This window comes from Trichechus manatus, unplaced genomic scaffold, assembly GCF_000243295.1.
Source record: "Trichechus manatus latirostris isolate Lorelei unplaced genomic scaffold, TriManLat1.0 scaffold00172, whole genome shotgun sequence".
In the NCBI taxonomy this organism is placed as follows: Eukaryota; Metazoa; Chordata; class Mammalia; order Sirenia; family Trichechidae; genus Trichechus; species Trichechus manatus.
In genome coordinates this window covers 5405804-5429183 of record NW_004444108.1, presented here as the reverse complement: position 1 = coordinate 5429183, position 23380 = coordinate 5405804, and the positions used below count along the sequence as shown (strand labels likewise).

At 36.4% G+C, this 23380-nt stretch overlaps 1 protein-coding gene across 1 annotated transcript in view; it reads left to right on the top strand.

Annotated features, from left to right (window-relative positions):
* The window catches only part of KHDRBS2 (KH RNA binding domain containing, signal transduction associated 2), a gene marked incomplete at its 5' end in the record, with an annotated part of 440115 nt that overhangs the window by 381897 nt on the left and 34838 nt on the right, over positions 1–23380 (top strand). The window contains one exon of the mRNA XM_004386836.1: positions 1191–1273. Within this exon, the coding sequence (XP_004386893.1) occupies positions 1191–1273 (83 nt within the window). The remainder of the gene's footprint in view (positions 1–1190; positions 1274–23380) is intronic.

Sequence of the window (23380 nt, the reverse complement as noted above, 5' to 3'; positions counted from 1 at the left end):
CAGAGCAAATAGATAATGGAATGGAAATTATTAATGAAAAAAATAGAAGACATGGAAGTCAGACTCATAAAATCTAATATATAAATAATAGAATTATGAATAAGGTAAAGCAGTAAATGGAGAAGAAAGTCATAAAGAAATAATAGAAAGAAAAAAAACTTCCTTGAGTTAATGAAAAAAATTATTCTTCAAATTAAATGGGCTCAGAAGTCTTAGGCAAGATTAATGTACAAACTTTCACACCTACACATTTTCTGCTTAAATTTCTAAACAAGATAAAGAGAGAGATTTATAAGCATCCAGACTGAAATGAAGTTATAGATTGATGGGGTGGGAGGAGAAGTGCGTTTCAAAGAAAGAGAGGCACCAACAAATGTCCAGAGGCAGAAAAGCTAAAGGTTTGTTCAGAAGTAGGGAGTAATCAAGATGAATGGTTAAGATTTAGTGAGAAGTCAATGATCACAATGGGAAGTAAAGCTAAATCACTCACAGAGTGCTTGATAGATAGATGGACTGTGTAATTGCTAGCCTGCTTCCACATTCTGCATTGACAAATCTGCGTTAGTTTTGTTAGGTTATTTAGTCAGGTAATCAAACTGACAACACAACGTCATGTTATTTACAAGATTTAAAAATCATAGAATGCACAATATAAAAGCTATTTAATTCATGTCTTTCTTGCTTTCTTTTTTTTTTTATTTATTTTATTTTTACAGCAATAACTACATCTTTTTTCCTACAACTTAGGGATCCTGAATTTCACAGTTTCAATCTTAATATTGATTTTTATTAGGAGAAGGAAAAAAAACTTCCAGTGAGGTTACAAGATAAATATGTTAACACTATCATTAGATTATCACAACTGTTGTTATCTATAATATTTCCAAGAGAAAAATTTATTTTCTTAAACAGTGTTCATTAGTATCTATCAAAATTTGAAATAAATCCCAGAGCAGGTATTGGTATTTCAGTGATATGCTGAGTTTAATTAACAAACATTAATACCTGATCTATACAATATTATTCTTGTTTATGTGGGAATTATTAGTCTGGTGAAATGCAATACATAATAATTTAACAAAGCATAAAACTAAACCAATGTCCTGTTGTATAAAGTCCTTTTTACCAAAAATGGATCAAAGTTCATCAGATTGATTGCTAATAAGTCTTTCTATCATTTTCTGCCTTAGGGGTATGATGATGGCTATGGGGGTGAATATGATGACCAGACCTATGAGGCTTATGATAACAGCTATGCCACCCAAACACAAAGGTAAGACATTTGCTGTCTAAAGCATCTTTCCCAGGATTATCTCTAATCCTGATACTGTGTTTCTTGAATCTGAATATTAGTTATTTTATGTGAGAGTTTCTAGTAGTGTTTCTTCTCCATTATTTTTCTGAATTATCAAGTTGCTTACTAAACTGTGAGAGGTAAAAGATAATGATCTTGCAATGGCTAATAATGAAATAATAGTGTATTATTTTAAGACTGGATGATTGTAATGAGTTGTATAACCAAGCAATTTATTAAACAAGCTTGTATTTAAATAACTACTCCTGTTACTTCTGGTGATTTAGTAATTTAAACAAGGAGTCCTGGTGGTGCAGTGGTTAAATGCTTGGCTGCTAACCAAAAGGCAGTCTGAACCCACCAGCCATTCATGGGAGAAAGATGTGGCAGTCTGCTTCCATAAAGATTACAGCCTTGGAAACCCTATGGGGAAGTTCTACTCTGTCCTATAGGATTGCTATCAATTGGAATGGACTCAATGGCAATGGTTTCTGGTTTGGGGAGTAATTCAGGCAACAGTGAAAACAAGGCACTTGTTTATTTTGACTTTTCCCCCCTAACGTAATTTTCATGTGTAAAGCAAAAAAAATTAGGAAATCCTATTGGTTCTCTGAAAAAAGACAAATTCTTAAAACATTTTAAGGAATTCCTTTCCTTTCTTAATGGATTTCTTAAAATTGTTGAGTATATCTCTTTAGATTAACTCATAATTTGTGACATAAATGCATTTTTTTACCTTTTTAAAGTCAGATTTATTGATGCACTATTTATATACAATAAAATTAGTGTACAGTTGTATGAGTTTAACAAATGCATACCATCATAAAACCACAACCAAAATCATCACCCTAAAACATTTCCTTATGGCCCTTTGGAGTCAGTTCCTCCTCCACCCTTAGGCCTTAGAAACAATGATCTGGTTTTTGTCACTGTAGCTTTGCCTCATCTGGAATGTCATATAAGTAGAATCAATACAATATGCAACCTTTTGAGTCTGGCTTCTTTTACTTAGTGTAATGCATTTGATATTCATTCATGTAGTAGAGTATATCACTATTTTGTTCCTTTTTATCACTGTGCAGTATTTCATTGCATGAATACACTACAGTTTGTTTCTTCATTCACCAGTTGAAGGACTTTTGAGTTGTTTCTATTTTTTTGCAATTATGAATAAAATTGCTATAAACCAAATGCAAAATTCCTGGTAAAATCAATTTTTTTTAAGTATTTTTAATGAAAAAATTACAAAGATAATAGGAAAGTAAAAGAGATCTGCTTAACAGTTGAATAATTCTCTCCTTTATGTGACTTACAGAAACCAATAGAACTAATTGTTGCAAAAGCATTATAGCATTCATAATTTATTGCTCAACTTTATTAGTACTCAAAGAGATTTAGATGCATTATTAAGTAAGATTTGGGGGTAGAAGGGATGGCAAAGAAAGAAACAACTTTAAGGTCATTTATGGAGTGGAGAACATCTACCTGTACTCGGTTAAGTGCGGATTTTGCATGACCTGATGGACTGCATGGTGAAAGGGCTGAAGAAAAATTCTCTTTAGAAGGAGTACTGTGGGCAATTACGAAAAAGATAAATGTGAACTGATAGCTTTTAAACTAAGCACAACTTATGTTATTATTATAGAAATAACCACCTTCAACTTTGAGTAATTGTTTAGTAGTAGGCTAAGTAGAAAAGCCATCATTAGCCAAGAGCTTCTACTTGGGGTAATATCTTAATTGTCCCAATTGCGTATTGGACTCGGTTAACACAGTTATTTAAGATAATAGGGGGAAGTTTTGTATCACATCATAGTCACTGAACAGAGTATTGTGTGCAAATTGGCTACATATTTATAACATCTGCTAATATTTTCAATCAGATTGCTACCTCATCATTGTACATTAGTACACAAAAAATAATGATAATAATGATTTATAACTTTTTTCAGAAACCCTTTGGTAGAAAACACAATCACCACACACTACAAACACAAACACAAACATAAATCAAAGGATGCATTGCATTGGGCAAATCTGCTGCAAAAGACCTCTTTAAAGTGTTGAAAAGCAAAGATGTCACTTTAAGGACTAAGGTGTGCTTGACCCAAGCCATGGTATTTTCAATTGCCCCATGTGCATGCAAAAGCTGGGCAGTGAATAAGGAAGAAGAATTGACGCCTTTGAATTATGGTGTTGGCGAAGAATATTGAATATACCATGGACTGCCAAATGAATGAACAAATCTGTCTTGAAAGAAGTTCAGCCAGAATGCTCCTTAGAAGCAAGGATGATGAGACTTTGTCTCACATACTGTGGACACATTATCAGGAGGGACCAGTCCCTGGAGAAGGACGTCATGCTTGGTAAAGCCGAGGGTCAGCAAAAAAGAGGAAGACCTTCAACGAGATGAATTGACACAGAGGCTACAACAGTGGTCTCAAGCATAACAACAATTGTGAGGATGGCACAGGACCGGTCAGTGTTTTGTTCTGTTCTACATAGTGTCACTATAAGTTGGAACCAACTAGATGGCACCTAACAACAACGACAGCAAACCCAGCTAAGATAGAATAAAATAATTCCTTGATGTATCCATGTAGGCTATATTCAGCTCTGTAATGGCAATATAGAAGAATTTTGGGAAAAATTATCTTGTTATCATGAAGTGTAATTTATATGTAAAAACACATTTTCTATGCACTTCTGCTGCCTTATTTTTTCCCTTTCTTATCTATTCAGTTGTCCAGAGCTAAACTCTTCCCATCCTTTCTGACCTATCTCAAAAGCAGCTCGTTCAAAAAGTCTTTCCATAATCCTTTATTTGGGATTAACCTGTCTCTTCCCTAAATACAAATAGCTGCATATCTTTACTTCTCTATGGCACTTTTTCTCTTGCCTTGGTGTTGGGACTATTTGAGTACACATCTCTTATCACCCTTAGCAATTGTCCATCATCCTTTTCTGGTATACCCTTATGTCCTTCACATTACCTAGTATTGGATTTTTCACAGAGAAAGTGCCGAGTAGATGACTGTTGAATACATGAGTGTCAGACCTAATATATACCTACACTATGGGGACACAAAATAAGAGCCTCATCCCTCAAAGAGAATACAATCTACAATCTTGTATGTATCATATTTACAGGCAAAATATTTCTGTGTTTCTCAGGTACTTCAGTGCTAAACCAGAAGAATGAGAAAGGTTGGCCATGAAATTAGTAATAATAATGTAAATATAGTATAGCATAATAATGATAAAATATCTATTTTCATCAAAATCATATCCCCACTACTAGTATAATGTTTGGCACACTAGAGGTTCTCGATAAAGATTTGTTTAATAAATTAATGAAAAATGAATGAATGTGTTAATGAATGAATGAAATTACCACAATTATTCCAGAAAACTGTATGGAAGAATTGTTTAAGAAAAATGTGTAATATAAGTAGATAAACACTGTGAGAATTTAATAGTATTAAATCCCTGTCTTTAGATTATTTCTGTTGGTCCAACTATGCCAGCAGAAGGTAGGATTAACAGTTCAGTTAAATGAACACTTTTACTGAGTGATTATGTGTGCCAAGTAGCATACTAACCTCACAGTGAAAATACTTATATTTTATGTTTATATATATATATGAATATTTGCTATTAACAATTTGATGAGAAGTTTGCAAGCTGTATATATTTAAATAAATGTATTGCAAGTGCAACAACTAGAAGTTAATCAAGTACTTAGGAATTAAAAGTGAGAGAAAGTTCATTTTCTGTAAGAATTGTCTTTTTTAAAAGGTGGCTCTTTAATTGGACTTTGAAAAGTAAGATTTAGATTGCTGGAGAAATTGTTCTAAAGAAATGGAATAAAGAGAAACATATGAGCATAAAACTCCTGCAGCGTTTACAAACAGCGTGAATATTATTTTGGAATTGCCAGAGCTTGTTGCAGTCAAAATCAGAAGAAGTGCTGCTTTGGAATCTTGAAGGTAAAACAATAGAATATGTGTGATTTAGCAAAACTGAGATAAAAGGTAAAATCTTTGGAGGAAAGTGTTCTTTAATTGACTCATTAGTCAGCACAGGTGAATACAGAATTTGTGGAGATTTTAAAGTAAAAATTGGATGCCTAAATGGAAAAATTATATCATCCTCAATAAAGATTCTGGGAAAGTTCACAAGGTAACAACCCTACAAAGGTTCACCTGGAGTTCAGAAGCTATAACAACTTAAGTGAATCCCCAGTTGTCTTGTAAGATATCATTAGTTCTGGGAAATTTCAAATGGAAGAAAAAGTAACTTCTCTAAAAAGTCCTCAGGAGGCAGCTCAACTGAGTGACATATTAATGATGGGTAAAGATGACAATGGACATGAGAGTCTCTGATCACCTTTTTCTCTTGCTCCATGTCTGTTAGGAGAAAAAGTAAGGAAATAGATTGATGATTTTATTATGCAAGCTTCCAATTGCAGTACTAGTATTGTAGTTTTCAGGGGAACTCAATTCCTTGAAGTATTTGGCTTAAGACAGATTACATCCTATGATTAACTTCTTTAATAGGGCCAAACATTTAAATTCTGTCCATGTGCTGATGCCTCATTTTTTATGCACTTCTCAACAGTATTAACACTTTCAGAGATCAATCTTCTGCAATCATGTAAATTCACAAGATCTGGCCAACATTCAATGTCCAAATTTTAAGCAAATACCTGTAGCAACCAAATCAGAGATGTAGAAAAATGAACTCTCATTTGTTGTTGTTGTTACATGCCATAAAGTTGATTCCAATTCATAGTGACCCTCTATAGGACAGAATAGAACTGCCACCATAGGGTTTCCTAGGCTGTAATCTTTATGGGAGCAGATCGCCAAGTCTTTTCTCCCATGGAGCTGCTGGTGGGTTAGAACTGCTGACCTTTCGGATAGCGGCCACGTGCATAGCCATTGTGCTACTAAAACCAAACCTGTTGCCATCGAGTCAGTTCTGACTCAGAGAGAGCCTATAGATCAGAGTAGAACTGCCCCATAGTGTTTCCAAGGAGTGGGTGGTGGATTCAAACTGCCGACTTTTTGGTTAGCAGCCAAATGCTTAACCACTGTGCCACCAGGGCCCCATTATACTACTAGGGTGTCTTAATTCTCATTTACTTAAATACAAATAGTAATATTGTAAGTGAAAGTCACAAGATCAATTCTGTTGTTGTTTCTAATAGAAATTTAATTTGGAGGTGAAATGTTAAGAATCTGTAATTCTCCAGAGTAAATTTTTGGCTGCAGATTGGCATGATAGGCAAAATATCTGAATGGAAGACTTCGCTTTCCTTGAAGCATGAATCAGATGAGAAACTCACACAACCTAGGAAAAAACACCTCCTTTCTGCTGATTAATGAAGGAACGTATGGCGAGTGCAAAGATATACCTCCTGCTGATATGTAAGGCAGTAGTTAACCGAAGTTTCCTAAAATAAAAACTGCTTTTGAATATCTGTAACTGTCAGAGTCTACACAGTGGGAAAAAAATGAGACTCTCAAATTAGGATAATTTGAGGAGAGTTTAATAAGAGATCTGTTTTCCGTGACAGAGTATAGGGAAACCACGGGACACAATGCAGTCCCTTGAGGTGAGTGTCCCTGGGGCAAGGTGCTCTGCCACCAAAACTAGGAATGAAAGGGAAACAGAGAGCTGTAGGAGGCCACCTGACAGGAGCTGAGACCTTTGATTCAGAATGGTAGGCATGGCCACCGCACAGAACGACGCTCAGGAAGTTAATACCCTACCTCACTCTCCTCCCTCCTAGCCTTCTGCTATTGCTCCCTTTTGGCAGACCAGCTTGGAGGCAGAGGACAAGAGTCCTAGAAGATGCAATTTAGAGTCAGCCCTGGGGCTTAGAACCAGCTGGAGTGGAGAGTGGAGGTGGGAAGGCAAATGGAAGAGCTCCAGCCCAACATCCCAATTTCTTATCACACCTCAACCAAAAAAAAAAGAAAAAACTAAATCCATTGTCGTAGTCGATTCCAACTCATAGCGACCCTGTAGGATAGAGTAGAACTGCCCCATAGAGTTTCCAAGGAGCGCCTGGTGGATTCAAATTGATGACCTTTTGGTTAGCAGCCGTAGCTCTTAACCACTACACCACCAGGGTTTCCTATCCCACCTTAACACCTGGCAATTATAGTTATTAGTGTCAATTGTTTGAAGATATAATGACATGAAACTACTATGGAAACAGTATTGCTTTTATTTTATTAATGAGAAAAGCATCTACATAAAAAAAAAGTCAGAATATACTTTATGAGGGCTTGGTGAACAAGTGGATTCTCAGATCCCTTGTACAACTTCTTTGCTCCTCAGAGGTCTGAGTCCACAGGATGAGAACCTCTGTTCTGTTCAAGAACTTCTTGGGACTAATGGTTCATAATAACTAGCATTAATTTTGTGCCAGCTGCTATGCTTTTTGGGGCACTTTATCTCATTAAATCTTCCCAACTATACGTGAGACAAGTACTGTTTTATCTCCATTTTACAGATAAAATTGAACCATGGGTATTCCAAGTTCGTTCAAGTAGTAAATGTTTGGTTTGAATACACATCTGCTGACACCAGAGGCTTTAGATATGGAAACTAATAAATGCTATCTAAAAAAAGTCATCAATTCAACAGACCTCTGTTATGTACCTGCAAAGGCCAGAGGAAATATGCATTTACTATAGGGTCACTATGAGTTGGAATCTACTCGACAGCAATGGGTTTGGTTCTTTTTTTTTTTTTGGTGTAATTAGAATGTAAGGATTTATTTGCATGCTTTTCAAAATGTTCTAACCAAAGAGTACCTGTAAGTAGAAAAAAATTAAAATTATTTAACTACTGTTTTTAGGCTATAAGTTTAATGTGAGCCCTTGTACAGTGAAACCTGTGAAAGCTGAAAGTCTACGGGACTGTCTTGTTTTTCCAAGTCTCACAAGTTTTCCTTCTTTGACAGGGTGCAGTAGTATCACCTTTTTATCACTTGTTTTAGTGGAAAATATTTGAGTTTTCCTTCTCTGATAGATTTCCACCTTACACAGGTTCCAGCTTTTACAGGTTTTACTGTATTTGGTATTGTCTGCAGAGCCCTGTGTAGTGAAAAATTATGTGTAAGGCATTGTAGTTACCCAGTAATGTAATAAAAGTTATAATACTAAGTATATAATATTATTATATACTTATTCATTTAAGTGGCACTTTTTGCTATAAAGTGACTCACCCTCATTTTGTAATTTAATTCTGTTATGTCTCAATACGATAGTCAAGGTTAAGATTGAATTTACAGAAGGTTATTGGATTTGAAATAGTTTCCCATAGTTATTCTACAAGTTAGGTGTATTTTCATGCCATCTACTGCATAAACAGTAGATTGGATATTGTTTGAATTTATTTCAACAGAATGGAAGTCTAGCTTCAGATAAATACAATCACTTTTTTTAGTCCTCATTTGACATATTTATTTTAGGCAATTAGGATAACTGCTGTTAGTTTTAGGAAGGAAACAATGTGTTTCCTCAAATTAATCATCACATATCAATTGTGTTTGCTAATGATTTTTGATAACTAAACTACTTGCCTAAATAGTCTCTTTTCAAAAAAACATACCATTGAAGTATTTTTATATTATAAAACTCTAATGAGAAGAGTTAGAGTAACCATTTCCCTAGAGATATGAATGATGAGCCTCCCAGGAGAACCTACGAAAGTGTCCTAGTTACTAATTTAAACCTGCTTGATCATTTATTGAGATCAGAACATGTCAGTATGTCAGTCATTTCTCCTCAGCCGATTAGTTTAGAATTAGAGACATCCCGCAGGCAGGGAACAGGAAGGTATTGAGTAAACCATTCATAAGCAGAGTTTCAGAATTGGTAAAAGTTTTAGACTTTTGAAGGACCTGTTGTGTTGCCAAAAGACCAGCATTAAGGCCAGATAAAGAACCTAAGATGAAAGACTGGCTTCAATTATAAATGAAGAAACTTTAGCTCCACCAAAAAACCCTTATTTAGCATCTAGCTAATCACCTACTTAAGAGTCAGGCAATATTCATGAATGTATATGATTGTCAAGGTGTGATTAATAAGGGATGATAGAGTATGGCAAACTGGAAAGTGTGTGCCTGTCTAAAGTAACTATCTTCTGTTCAAATTTGGGAGATTGTGGCCATGTAGTCTGCATACAGTGAGGGACCCAGCAGTGCTAGATTGTTCGCTTATTTTTTTTTTTCCCAAGAAAAGCTGGAAATCTAACTTCTCCAGGTACTTTTGCTGCATAACAAGCCACCCCCAAACTTAGTGGCATAAAACAACCATTTCTATTATGCTCATGAATTCTGTGGATCAGGCATAGAAGACTTGGCTTATCTCCACTCCACCATGTCTGGGGCCTCTGCTGGGAAGGCTCATAAGCTGAGAGAGACTCAACAGCTGGCTACTGGAATCATCTGGAGATTCTTCTTTCACATATCTGGCAAGTTATGCTGACTGTCAGCTAGTACCTCAACCGGGGCTGTCGGAATATCCACAAGGTCTTCTTCGTGTGGCTTAGGCTTCCTCATAGCATGTCCGCTCAGGGCTCCAGATATGAGTATCCCAGTTAACAAGGCAGAAGCTGTATTACCTTTTATGATGTAGCCTCATTTTGTTAGTTATAAGCAGGTCAAAAGTCCACCCAGATTCAAGGGAAGGGGAATTAGACCTCTCCACTTGATATGGGAGACTGGCGAAGATCAAAGATGGAAAATATTGTGTGGCCATTTTTGGAAAATATAATCTGCCACACCAGTTTGTCAATGTAATTTCCTGATTTTTACATGTTGGCAATTTTTTTTAAAAAAAATTAAACACTCTGGAGACTAAAACGTAGGTAGCTGTGGGCATTGTTTTCTAATTTCCACTCTAGGCAAAAAAGTCAAGATAGAAAAGTCAGTATCTAGAAAATGCCTCCAACGGCACAGTAAGAAGGTCTTTAGAGTGCCTGTTTGACTGCACTACATAGTCTGTGAAGGATGTCCTAAAATCTAGGGGTGGGCTATTTGAGGACAATTAGGGAAGAAGAGAATGAACTGGAGCATACGAATGATCATGAAGATGGCTCAGGATCAGGCAAAGTTTCATTCTGTTGTACTTGAGGTCACCATGAGTTGGAGCCAACTTGACGGCAACTAACAACAACAACAGGGAAGAAGACAGATGTGGAAATATACACATAGCTTGTGTAAGTACTATGCTAGAAGGATGTTCTAGATGATAGGGGAGCACGCTGGAGACCACCCAAGTAGTGAGGTAAGTAAACTGGGATACCACAGACGGCTTCCCAGAAGAGCTGATGCTAACCTGAGAATCAACGGTTAAGTAAATTTAGTCAGGAAAGGGCATCATGATGTGCAGAGACAAAGCAGTGAGAATATGATTCATTACTAAAGAACTATATGTTCTTCAGAGGGATCAGAGTATAAGATATTTGGGAATAGAGGGGCATTTTGGTTGGAAGAGAACAGGAAAGCCTGGATGCAGCCTTCGGAAATAAGAAAACAATTATTTTGAAATAGAGTTTGAAGCTCTCATCAAACTTAGAAATTGGTAAAACCAAATTAATCTTAGGAAAAAATTATAATCATCCTTTTTCTGCACCATGTGAATTTGGCCCTCTGAGCTCAATAAATTCTCTGCTACTTGCTATTCCATCACATTCCAGCACAACCTTTCTGTGCTTTTATAACTTTCTTTGGTTTCTTAGTGAATTTGTACTTACAGTTTTTTTTAAAGCTCAAAACTTGATTTTTTTTTTTTAAATATTGAACATTGCTAATAAAAGAAGTGTCCCCTGACACTCTGGATAAGACGGAAAATGTGGAGCTTTGTGATCTTAGAATCTTAAGAGTTGGAATAATAAAAACAAGACTCATTTTAGAACCTAGGAAGATCTCAGAAAGGAAACAGAAATTACCTGGGAGTGAATGTGGGATAGACTCAAATTAGATATGTTGCTAGGTGCCGTTGAGTCAGTTCCAGCTCATAACGACCCTATGCGCAACAGAACGAAACACTGCCAGTCCTGCACCATCTGCACAATCGTTATGCTTGAGCCCATTGTTGCCAGCCACTGTGTCAATCCCTCTTATTGAGGGTCTTCCTCTTTTTTCCTGACCCTCTACTCTACCAAGCATGATGTCCTTCTCCAGGAGCTGGTCCCACCTGATAACATGTCCAAAATATGTGAGACAAAGTCTTGCCATTCTGGCTTCCAATGACCATTGTGGCTGTACTTCTTCCAAGACAGATGTGTTTGTTCTTCTGACAGTCCATTGTACATTCAATATTCTTTGCCAAATATTCAAAGGCATTGATTCTTCTTCGGTCTTCCTTATTCATTGTCCAGCTTTCACATGCATATGAGGCAACTGAAAACACCATGGGTTGGGTCAGGCGCACCTTAGTCCTTAAGGCGACATCTTTAACACTATAACACTTTAAAGAGATCTTTTGCAGCATATTTGCACAATGCAATGGGTCATTTGATTTCTTGACTGCTGCTTCCATGGATGTTGATTATGGATACAAGTAACATGAAATCCTTGACAACTTCAATCTTTTCTTCATTTATCATGATGTTGCTTATTGGTCCAGTTGTGAGGATTTTTGTTTTCTTTACGTTAAGAGGTAATCCATGATGAAGACTGTAAGTGCTTCAAGTGCTCTTCACTTTCAGCAAGGAAGGTTGTGTCATCTGCATATTGCAGGTTGTTAATGTGTCTCCCTCCAATCCTAATGCTGTGTTCTTCTTCATATAGTCCAGCTTCTTGGATTATTTGCTCAGCATACACACTGAACAAGTATGGTGAAAGGATACAACCCTGACGCACACATTACCTGACTTTAAACCACACGGTATCCCCTTGTTCTGTTCGAATGACTGCCTCTTGGTCTAAGTACAGGTTCTGCATGAGCACAATTAAGTGTTCTGGAATTCCTATTCTTCACAATGTTATCCATAATTTGTTATGATCCACACAGTCGAATGCTTTTGCATGGTCAATGAAACACAGGTAAACATCTTTCTTGTATTCTCTCCTTTCAGCCAGGATCCATCTGACATCAGCTATGATATCCCTGATTCTACATCCGCTTGTGAATCTGGCTTTAATTTCTGGCAGCTCCTTGCTGATATACTGCTGCAACCACTTTTGAATGATCTTCAGCAAAATTTTACTTGTGTGTAATAATAATGATATTGTTCAATAATTTTCACATTCTGTTGGATCACCATTCTTTGGAATGGGTACAAATATGGATCTCTTCCAATCAGTTGGCCAGGTAGCTGTCTTCCAAATTTCTTGGCATAGACGAGTGAGTACTTCTAGCACTAAATCCGTTTGTTGCAACATCTCAACTGGTATAGTCCCCAGTTTCTGGAGCCTTTTTTTTTTTTTGCTAATGCTTTCCGTGCAGCTTGGACCTCTTCCTTCACTACCATCGGTTCTTGACCATGTGCTGCCTCCTAAAACGGTTGAATGTCGACCAATTCTTTTTGGTACCGTGACTGTATGTATTCCTTCCATCTTCTTTTGGTGCTTCCTGTGTCATTTAGTACTTTCCCTATAGAATCCTTCCATATTGCAACTCGAGGCTTGAAATTTTTCTTCAGTTCTTTCAGCTTGAGAAATGGCGAGGGAATTCTTCCCTTTTGGTTTTCTATTTCCAAGTCTTCACACATGTCATTATAATACTCTGTCTTCTCGCGCTGCCCTTTGAAATCTTCTGTTCAGCTCTTTTACTTCATCATTTCTTCCATTCATTTTAGCTCCTCTACATTCAAGAGCATCTTTCAGAGTCTCTTCTGACATCCGTTTTGGTCTTTTTCTTTCCTGTCTTTTTAATGACCTCTTGCTTTCCTCATGTATGATGTTCTTGATGTCATTCCACAACTCGTGTGGTCTTTGATCGTTATATAAATTATATAAATAAAAATTATATAAATCAATTAATTTTCCATAATTAGATTCCATTTATAATATTCTCAACATATTATTTCACTGTTTCATTACATTAGTGTTTATTAAAGGCTTGTTATTTGCTAGGTGTTAGAAATAGAATGGTGAACAAATATGGTACATTACAGTACAAGCTCACAATCCTATGGTTTCAAGTTCATGACCCCAAAGTGCAAGTTCACAACCAGATATTTTATATTCAGAAGTGTTTGTATTTTAGAAAGGCATCTGGGCTAAAAAATATATTAATATTACTCCAGTGAAACATATGAAATACCACACTAAGTGGGATACATAAAGACATATAAATAGCCTCTTTTCACTTTAGGTCAGGTTTTGTTGCCAATAAATTCAGACACACAATTTAAGAAAACACTTTTGATTTTAGAGCTTTTTGAATTTAGAATTCAAGAATAAGTGGTTGTGGAGTTGTATTACATAATATTCAGTAAGATTGAATTGTAGGAGATAGGTGAAAGAGGAACTAGAGGAGGCCAAAGGGCTAGGCAGGGAACATAAACATTTCTAATGATAGCAAGCTTATAATAATAATAATATCCACAGTACTGAACATTTGCTAAGGAGCCCTGGTGGCACAGCAGTTAAGTGCTCAGCTGCTAACCAAAAGGTTGGCTGTTCAAACCCACCAGCTGCTCCGAGGGAGAAAGATGTGGTAGTCTGCTTCCTTAAAGATTTAGAGCCTTGGAAACCCTATGGGACAGTTCTACTCTGTCCTATGGGTCACTATGAGTCGGAAACAACTCGGCGGCAATAGGGTTTTTGGAAGGGAAGCATTTTCTGTGTGCCGCATGTCTATACTAAGGACTTCATAAACATCTCATGAGAGAGATTGGTGTATCTCCACATTACAGATAGAGAAACTAAGACTAAGAATGTTTACTTTGCTAGGATTTTATATCTAACAACTAGCAGGTCCAAGCTTTAAACTGATTCCTGCCCAATTCCAATTACTGGGCCCTTTGTTCTAATACCATATTGCTTCCTAAATACTTTCTTCGAGTTTTAAATATTTCCATTTATTAGGAAACTCTTAAACTGAAGTAACACCTACTTCCCTATAACCTCCATCTATATATGTCAGTCTCTAATCTGCCCTGCATATCTAGCTTGTATTTTTTTTTTTCAACTTTACCAACTTTTCTTGTCCCTCTATCAATAGCCAACCCAGAGTATAGTAGAATGCATTCTTGGCTACGATTCTTCACCCTTTCCTGTGTTCACAACCTTTGCTGTGTGATTTTTCAATCCCTCCCTCTAAAGGGGCAGGGTATGTTTTCCTGACTCCAGCTTATCTCGTATTTTGCTTTGACCAATAGAAAAGTGAGGAAGTGTCCTTGTGTCATTTCTCAGCCTACACCTTAAAAGACCTGTGTGTTTCTCATTTGTCCTCTTGTCTTCACCATGCGGAAAGCTCCCCCCAGGTAGCTGCTGTCTCCTTAGGCTGGGCTCCAGAATGAATAAACACGGCAAGCCTAGCTTGATCCATAGCTTGGAAGAGGACACTGAACAAGCCAGCCTAAATCAACAAACTTCCAGCCAACATGAAAATATCTTAATTAATAATTTCTTATGTTTTATGCTGTTGATATTTTGTGATTGTTTGTTATGCAACATTACTGTAGAAATAATAAACTAGTACCCACGGCAAATACCCACATATACATGGTTTCCCTCAACTATTCTTGGTGTAACATGAGTCCCTTTTACCAAACATGCTAGTTCTCTTCTGAAACAATCCATTTGTCCAAGTGTCTGTCTTAAAATGTGAAACAATAATATCGAGATATATCAGATTAGAGTTGACTAGTGTAAAGAAATGGCACTGTTACATCTTCTGTTCCTCGCCTCAAAGTCTTCAATATAATCTGACTGGGTGGTTTTCTTAAGTGTCTGTGTTACATTATTGGGATTTATTGAACTTGTTTTCAACTGAAAGCCTAGGTTGTTTCTAAATAAACTACTGTCAAGCCAGTTCTAACACCACCTTGCATCTTTGCAGTTGATTTTTTTGACTAAATGTAGAAATGTACATTTATCTCTGTGACATTTTACCTTGTTGTTTAGGCCTCTTAGTGTTGGTTTTGAGCTACCTTTTTGAATACTAATTCTTGAAACCAGCTTATTAGTTATATGTCTTACTTCATGTAAGTTTTCATAAGCACATCTAATATTTATTTATTCAAGTAATATTCAGAAAAAATATTGGGAAAACAGAATGCTAGGGACAAAGTTCAGCAGCAGTCTTTAAATTGGCATTGATCACTAATTAAAATTCTGTGAGAACAATTATAGATCTAATCAAAAATCTACATGGCTGTACTGCCAGGCAATTTACAAATTATTCAAAAGAAATTATATTGTATTTTAAAGCTATTTATTCGTTTATTCAACAATCATTGAATATCACTATTTTGGGTCTTTGTATTCAGAAACGAATAAGGCCTCGCCCGGACTTTGGTTTATTCATGGTTTAATGTAGTTTTGTACAAAGTATGCTCCGGAACTTCTGCATCAGAAACACCTGCAAATGAAATTGCAAATTTCTGGGATTCTGCTGAGGCCAGCTCAATCTGAATATGAAGGCTGAGAGTCAGGAACCTGCATTTTTCACATAGTACTCTTGTGATACTTGCATACACAACATTTTGAGAATCATTCTGCTAGAGAAAGAGACAGAAAGGTAAAAAGATAGTTCTGACACAATGAGAGGAGTTCTACATGAAGATTTGGGCAAAATTTTTATAGAAGACAAGTGTGAATATGACACCTTGTATGGGGAGGTCAGATAAATCTCTGATAATTGAGCTGGACTCCAGGAGAATGATGAATACATTTCTGGGTGAAGAAATAGAGGACATTCCATCTAGACAGAAGGATTACCATGGTCATGAGCATAGGGTCATTGTCTTAGTAATCTAGTGTCGCTATAACAGAAATACCACCAAGTGGATGGCTTTAACGAAGAGAAGTTTATTCTCTCACAGTCCAGTAGGCTAGAAGTCCAAGTTCAGGGTGCTGGCTCCAGGGGAAGGCTTTCTCTGTGAGCTCTGGGGGAATGTCCTTGTCATCAGTCTTCCCTTGATCTGGGAGCATCTCAGCACAGGAACCTCAAGTCCAAAGGACATGCTCTGCTCCCAGCACTGCTTTCTTGGTGGTGTGAGATCCCCATGTCTCTCTGCTTGCTTCTCTCTTTTATCTCTCAAAAGAGATTGGCCTAAGAGACTATCTAATCCTGTAGATCTCATCAATATAACTGCCACTAATTTTACAACACATAGGGAAATCACATCAGATGACAAAATGGTAGACAATCATACAATGCTGGGAGTCATGACCTAGCCAAGTTGACAGATATTTTGGGGTAACACAGTTCAATCCAAGACAGTCATGAATGGATTTGTGTCATTCAGACATATACCACTATGTCTAGGTATAGAGTATGTAAGAGAAGTGATGGAAGGAAGGCTGGATAGATAGGTTACATAAAAGTAGACTGAAAAGGGACTTGTGCGCTATGCTAAAGAATTACCACTCCCGGTCTGAGGAATAAAGAAAAGAGATATGTAAATGCTTAATTACAATTCATTTCAGAGTGTGCCACAATGATAGTAAGTAAAGACAAGCAATGAGAATCTTTCTCTTTGTGGTAATCCAACACCATTCAAGTTTAGCAATAAGCAGACTTCCTAATGCTTCCAAGCATAAAATAGTTAAAACTTTTCCAGAAGTAAGTTACTTGCTGAGTGGCCCTGGATGAACCTGGCCTTTTTTCTCACATAAATAACATCCTTGTTAAAATGGAATAATTGTTATCAATTCACATATTCTTTTCTCAAACTTGGTTGTATTTATTCAAATTTCCAAAATCTGGTGCATGATAATAACCCCTTAACAAGCAATGAGTGATTTCACAACAGTACAAAACACAGATGAGATTCCATTTGTGCTTTGAATGAGGAAGAATATAAATCACTGTTAATGTGTAGCCACAGTTCATCTTGCACCAATGAATTCAGACTCAAAGTCAACTAGGTTAGAGCATTGAAATAATTAGAAATTATACTGATGTTTACAGCACTAAAATCTTACTGTTACTCATGAATTATGACTCAGCCAAGGAAATATGTGTAAACAGTTAAAATTATGTCCATTTCAAATAGGGTTCAATAACTTTTATGTAATTGTACCAAAGCCATGTAACACTTCATTTAATAATGTCATGTACCACTGAGCCTAATTAATCAGTTGAAGGTCTCATTTATAGAAAATAATTACTATGTTCTGATGATAATTCCACACAGTAAAACAGAAGGTTAATGTTTTTGTTATAAAATTGCTTACCCCTAGTTTATGTAATAAAGGGCCAAAGTAAGCAAAATATGCAAGCTGAATTGGAAATAAATGATTAAAGAGTATCCAGGAAAGGAGACTATTTTGAAAAACGTATGCACGGTGTTAATATCCAAATGTATTGCTCTCTTATTTGGGGCATGAGGTTACACTGTCATCCATTTTCTGTAAAGAGGATCATTCCAAAGCTGATCATAATTCTACCCTAGATGCCTTATATAGATCATCTATCTTGATCCTTAATCTATGAGCAGAATAAACATTTCACTTCTCTCATGAATAATCAGCCTATATTTCATCCTATGAACATTAATACCATAAACTGAAACTTAAGAGGGCATGTATGATTGTTTCATGCTTTAGAATATTTCAAGAAGATGAAATCTCTATCAACACTGCAACCTTTATAAATATGAAAAAGAGAAGCTTTGTGTCTATACTTTCATTGATTGGATGATGGCATATTATTAATATTTATTGAGTGCCTGTTATGTACTAGGTACTTATCATGGTGCTGTCACAAGTTATCTCATTAACGCTTGAGGTAGATACTATTATTGCCTTATTAAGGTGAAGAAACTGTAGGTCAGCGAGATTAAGTGATTTTTCCAAAGTGACATGCTCGCAAATGCACCAAATAGCAGCCCTTGGTTTTAAGTACAACTACCTTTTTCTTTTTCTTTTTTTTCTGTATTCTATGTATCATTTTTAGTAGAAACGTGATTTTTCTCCAAATGGCTCAGAGAAAGGACACCACATTGCCCTCCACCCTTGAGACTATGGACTTTTCCAGTTTCATAGTGTGTTACCTCTCAGTGGAAGGTTTGCATCTTTGATTTTCTCAAACCAAACTGGCCAGAAAAACAACTGCAGGAAGTTATTGTGTCATTTATCTATCTATTTATAAATGTATCTATAAATTTGTCTATACTTAGTGTATTTAGGTTGCCAGTTAATTTTGGTAAAGCCAGATTTATATTATATTTATACACAAACACGGCTGCTCTAGAGCATGATGCTGTCTGTGAAACTCTGTTGGTTGTTTGCAATCAATCAATTGATCAATAGATACAATAATAAAATTGCAAAGATATTTTAGAACTATTTATACAATCTTGATGGAGTTTCAAAAATACTTTAGAACTATATTATAGTATCTAAAGCATGGATCTTTTCCCTTATTAGAGCTTTGTTAAAACAACTGATATTAAGCACAGCAAAGGGTATATGCTTTTTGATAGAAATATGTACACACAAAAAGACAACACATTCACTTAATATTTTTGAACAGACTCACAAAATGGTCAACGTATATTAATTTTTCAGTAAAATACGTTTAAGAGAGTCTGTACTTGACTGTAAAAAATAAAAGTTATAGGGAGCCCTGGTGGCGCTAACTGAAAGATCTGCAGTTCGAACCCACTAGCTGCTTATCAACTCGATGGCAGTGGGTTTGGTTTGTGGGCTGACGTTTTCACCTAAAGCTCAATGAAATTAAAAACAAACACACAAACAAAGTTATGCAAAAGAACTTAAGGGTTTGCTCTGATTTATTTGCATATTTCATATTTTTAATCAAGCTTTTATTTACTAACAATGTGAATGCAATGATAGCAAATTCTCAACAAAGTAGTGATCATATATGTGAACACTGATTCTAAATATCAGAAAATTTAATTTGCATGGTTCAATTTTGTGATTGTCTTCAGAATAAAGACCAGGTTCTAAATAAAAAAATACTTGAATAAAAATGAAATGTATAAAATAACTACATATAATGGTGTCTAAAACATTTTAGCTATTTGTTCTCTTATTTAAATCTCTAATTCATTCCAACAATACTGGTACCTATGATTTTAGTCTAAAAAGATGAGATTATTTAAAAATTTTAAAATATATATGAATTCACCAATAATTAGCAGTTACATGCAATGTACGTTTTGTTTCCAATGCTTTCTCCTTATAACTGGATGTATCATATTTGTGTTTTACACTCATTTGTTTTTAATAAATGAGAGTATTTCACTTTGAAACCTTAAATTAATCAACAGCAGCCCAAGAGATATATGACTCTCCACTGCTATCTGCTTACAGTATTAATCATCAGAATGGATTCTGAAGCCACCGCTCATTTATACAACTTAGCTATCAAAATCAAGCACATTAGGTTGCTTTCAAATAAATTATGCTTTATCTAAATTACTCTGTCACTTTGCATTTAACTAAAATAATTAGCTTTTAATATTTGGGTGAAAAAAATGCACTTTTTTTTACCTTGGCAATATTATAACTAATACTTTGAAACAGTAATTATATTTAACATTAACTTGGAGATTTTCACAACTGTTATTTTTATATTGGGAATTTCTTTATAGAAGTTATATAATTTGTGATCATTGAAGTAGATATTGAGATCGTTGAGTAGATCTTGTAACCCAATGGGAATGGGTCCCACCTGGTGTGACCCCTCAAGTTAAATGAGAGACACCAGGCCTTTGAGAAAGCGGACTTCATTGCAAGCCAGTCAAGTAAGGAGCTCAGAGACTAAGTCTCAAATCAAGCTCGCCAAAGTTAGGGATTTTTAGGGCAGTTACAGGGTTCAGAATAGGGAACGTATGCATGATTCATGAAGTTTCTGGAATAGGCGGGCAATTTCAGGAACTAATTAACATGTATGGGGGTGCAGTGTGGGTGCAATATGACAGCTAGGGGGTATGACACATGAAGTTTGTCTAAGGCCGACTTTGCAGCTTATTGCTCATGACCACATGGAGGAGGGCAGTTAATGAGTAGTGAAGCGGCCTTGAGTAGAGAAGCAGTAAGACAACGTCGTGTTGTTACACAGACAACACAGAAACGTCTTATCAGGAACTCAGAGAGCCTGGCTGGGATGGGAGGAGGAGAGGGGAATAGATTAACCCATTGGTTACATTCCAGAAGAGGAAACAGTTTAACCCTGTTGGTTACAATCTGATGGTAAAAGTAAAGAACATAGAGAAAGCAAGAAGTGAACTCAGGATACAGCTTTGGGAAGGACTGCATTTAGGATTAGGCATGGAGAAGAATCCGGCCCCAGCCTCCTTCTGATCGCATATCCTCATTGCTACCTCTGTCCAGACACACTGGCTTCCTTGTCATTACTTAAATACCCTAAGCACGCTCCCCCACTTCAAGGCTTTTGCATATCTATTCCCTTTGCTTGCAGTGCTCCTCCCCTAAATTTCCAAAGCTTGCTCCTTTATCTCTTTCAGGTCTTTGTTCAATATCATGTTATCAATAAAGCCTTTCTAGACCACTTTAGCTATAATTTTACCCCCTATCCAACTTCATATTCCCCTGTAGCTTTACGTTTTTTCTTTAGCTTTTGTCACTATTTAACTTAGTCTATATTTCACTTGGAAACCCTGGTGGTGTAGTGGTTAAGAGCTATTGCCGCTAACAAAAAGGTCAACAGCTGGAATCCACCAGGCACTCCTTGGAAACCCTATGGTGCAGATCTACTCTGTCCTATAGGGTCACTATGAGTTGGAATCGACTCGACGGCAGTGGGTTTGGTTTGGTTTTTGGTTGGGTATATTTTACTAATTTATCTTAACCAGTTGCCATGAAGTCAGTTCCGACTAATGGTGATCTCATGTGTGTCAAAGTAGAACTGTGCTCCATAGGGTTTTCAATGGCTAATTTTTTAGAAGTAAATTTCAAGGCCTTTTTCCAAAGTGACTCTGGGTGGACTTGAACCAACAACCTTTCTGTTAGCAGCCAAGTGCATTAACGATTTGCACCACCCAGGGGCTCCTTTTGTTTATTTTACTTGTTGATTCATTTACATGTGAACTCCATGAGGGTAGGCTTTGTCTATTTTGTACGTTGCTGTACCACTGGCACTTAGAATAATGTCCAGCACACAACAGGTGTTCAGTAAATTTTTGTTGGATATAAATGGAGAAAGAGAAGGTAAAAATATTCACAGTCTTTATCTGTTCATGCTTACCTTGCAACACTTACATTTTTATTACAATATATCTAAATTATATTTTAATATATGTTAATGTATCTATTCCTCTTTGTATCCCCAAATAGTTCTCAATAAATATTCATTGAATCATTTAATGATTTAATGTGGTCACAATTCTTTAGGTGTATAGGAGGCAAAGGTTTTGATCCTCAGTCCCGTGAGAAGTAGAAAAGAAAAATCATCTCAAAATTTCCATACTTTTAACCCAAGCCTCAGACTACTTGGCATAGTTTAAAAATGTCTACATCTCTCCTAGCCCATGCCCTATTCTTCCATAGGTGAGTAGCATCTTTTTTTTTTTTTTTTTTTGGTCACCTAGGAGGTGTCTAACTAAATGCCAAATCAACTTTTCCTGATGCAAACATCTCAAAACCTTTAGATTCACCTATAAATTGTTTGACAGCTTATATTATTTGTTTATTTAAAATAATAGCTGACATTTTTGTTGCTGGCTTACTATTTGCCAGGCAGTATATTCTATGTTTTTTTAAATATGTTTTTATTGTTTTATTGTGGAAAATATATATATATAACAAAACATTTACCAATTCAACATTTTTTATATGCACAATTGAGTGACACTGATTACATTCATCACCTCTATCCGTTTCTGAATTATTCTGCCACCATTAACAGAAAGTCAGTGTCCCCTAAGGAAAGACTTTCCCTTTTCCTCTCCCATCCCTGGTAACCACTAATAAACTTTGGTCTCTATACATTTGCCTATTTCATATAAGTCAGGTCTTATAATATATGTCCTTTCGTGACTGACTTATTTCACTCAGCATAATGTTTTCAAGGCTCATCCACTGTAGCATGTATCAGGACTTCATTTCTTTATGGCTGTGTGATTTTCCATTGTCCCATACATTTTTAATACATAGAGGATTGGCTCTTACTGAAGCTAACTAATGGAAGAGTTAAGGAAATTGGTAAAGGAAATTGGGGAGCTTGTTCCAAGTAAAACTGAATACTAAGGGCTCAGTAAAAGGAGGTAATGTTGGGCTCCCCAAATAGAAAGGAGAGGCAGGGGGAGGGCACATAGGTATTCTGAATGGTAATCAACACAATGAACTGCTGAACGATGCCCGCAGGTTAGAAGGTAGCTGTTTAAAGTTGGAATGGATATAAAGCTCAGCAGTTCCAAGACTTCATTCATTTGGTCAATATTTGTTGAGCATCTACTATGTGTCAGGATCTGGGAATCCAATGACGAGGAAAATTGTCATGACCTCATGAAAATCATGTTTAATTTTGAAGATAAAACCAAATCAAACCCGTTGTCATCGAATCAATTCCGACTCATAGCGACCTTATAGGACAGAGTAGAACTGCCCCATAGGGTTTCCAAGGAACGGCTGGTGAATTCAAACTGCCGACCTATTGGTTAGCAGCAGAGCACATAACGACATATAAAAGTGAAATTGTCACAATGACAATGGCATATATGGGAGGTGTGTAGCATCGTGGGAACACATTGTAGGGCTCTTTGAGATCTGAGAAGGCTTCCTGGAGGAGGAAATAATTGAGGAGAGGATGAGAAGGAGTTGAGAATTTTGTGTGCTTGGACCAGGCCCTTGTTCTTGGTGGTAGCTGTGGTTTCTCTGAAAAGGAGAAGGAGAACAGGTAAATGTAGAGGGGAGATCACAGCTGTTCTGACCTTCCGAATCACAACTAACCCGGG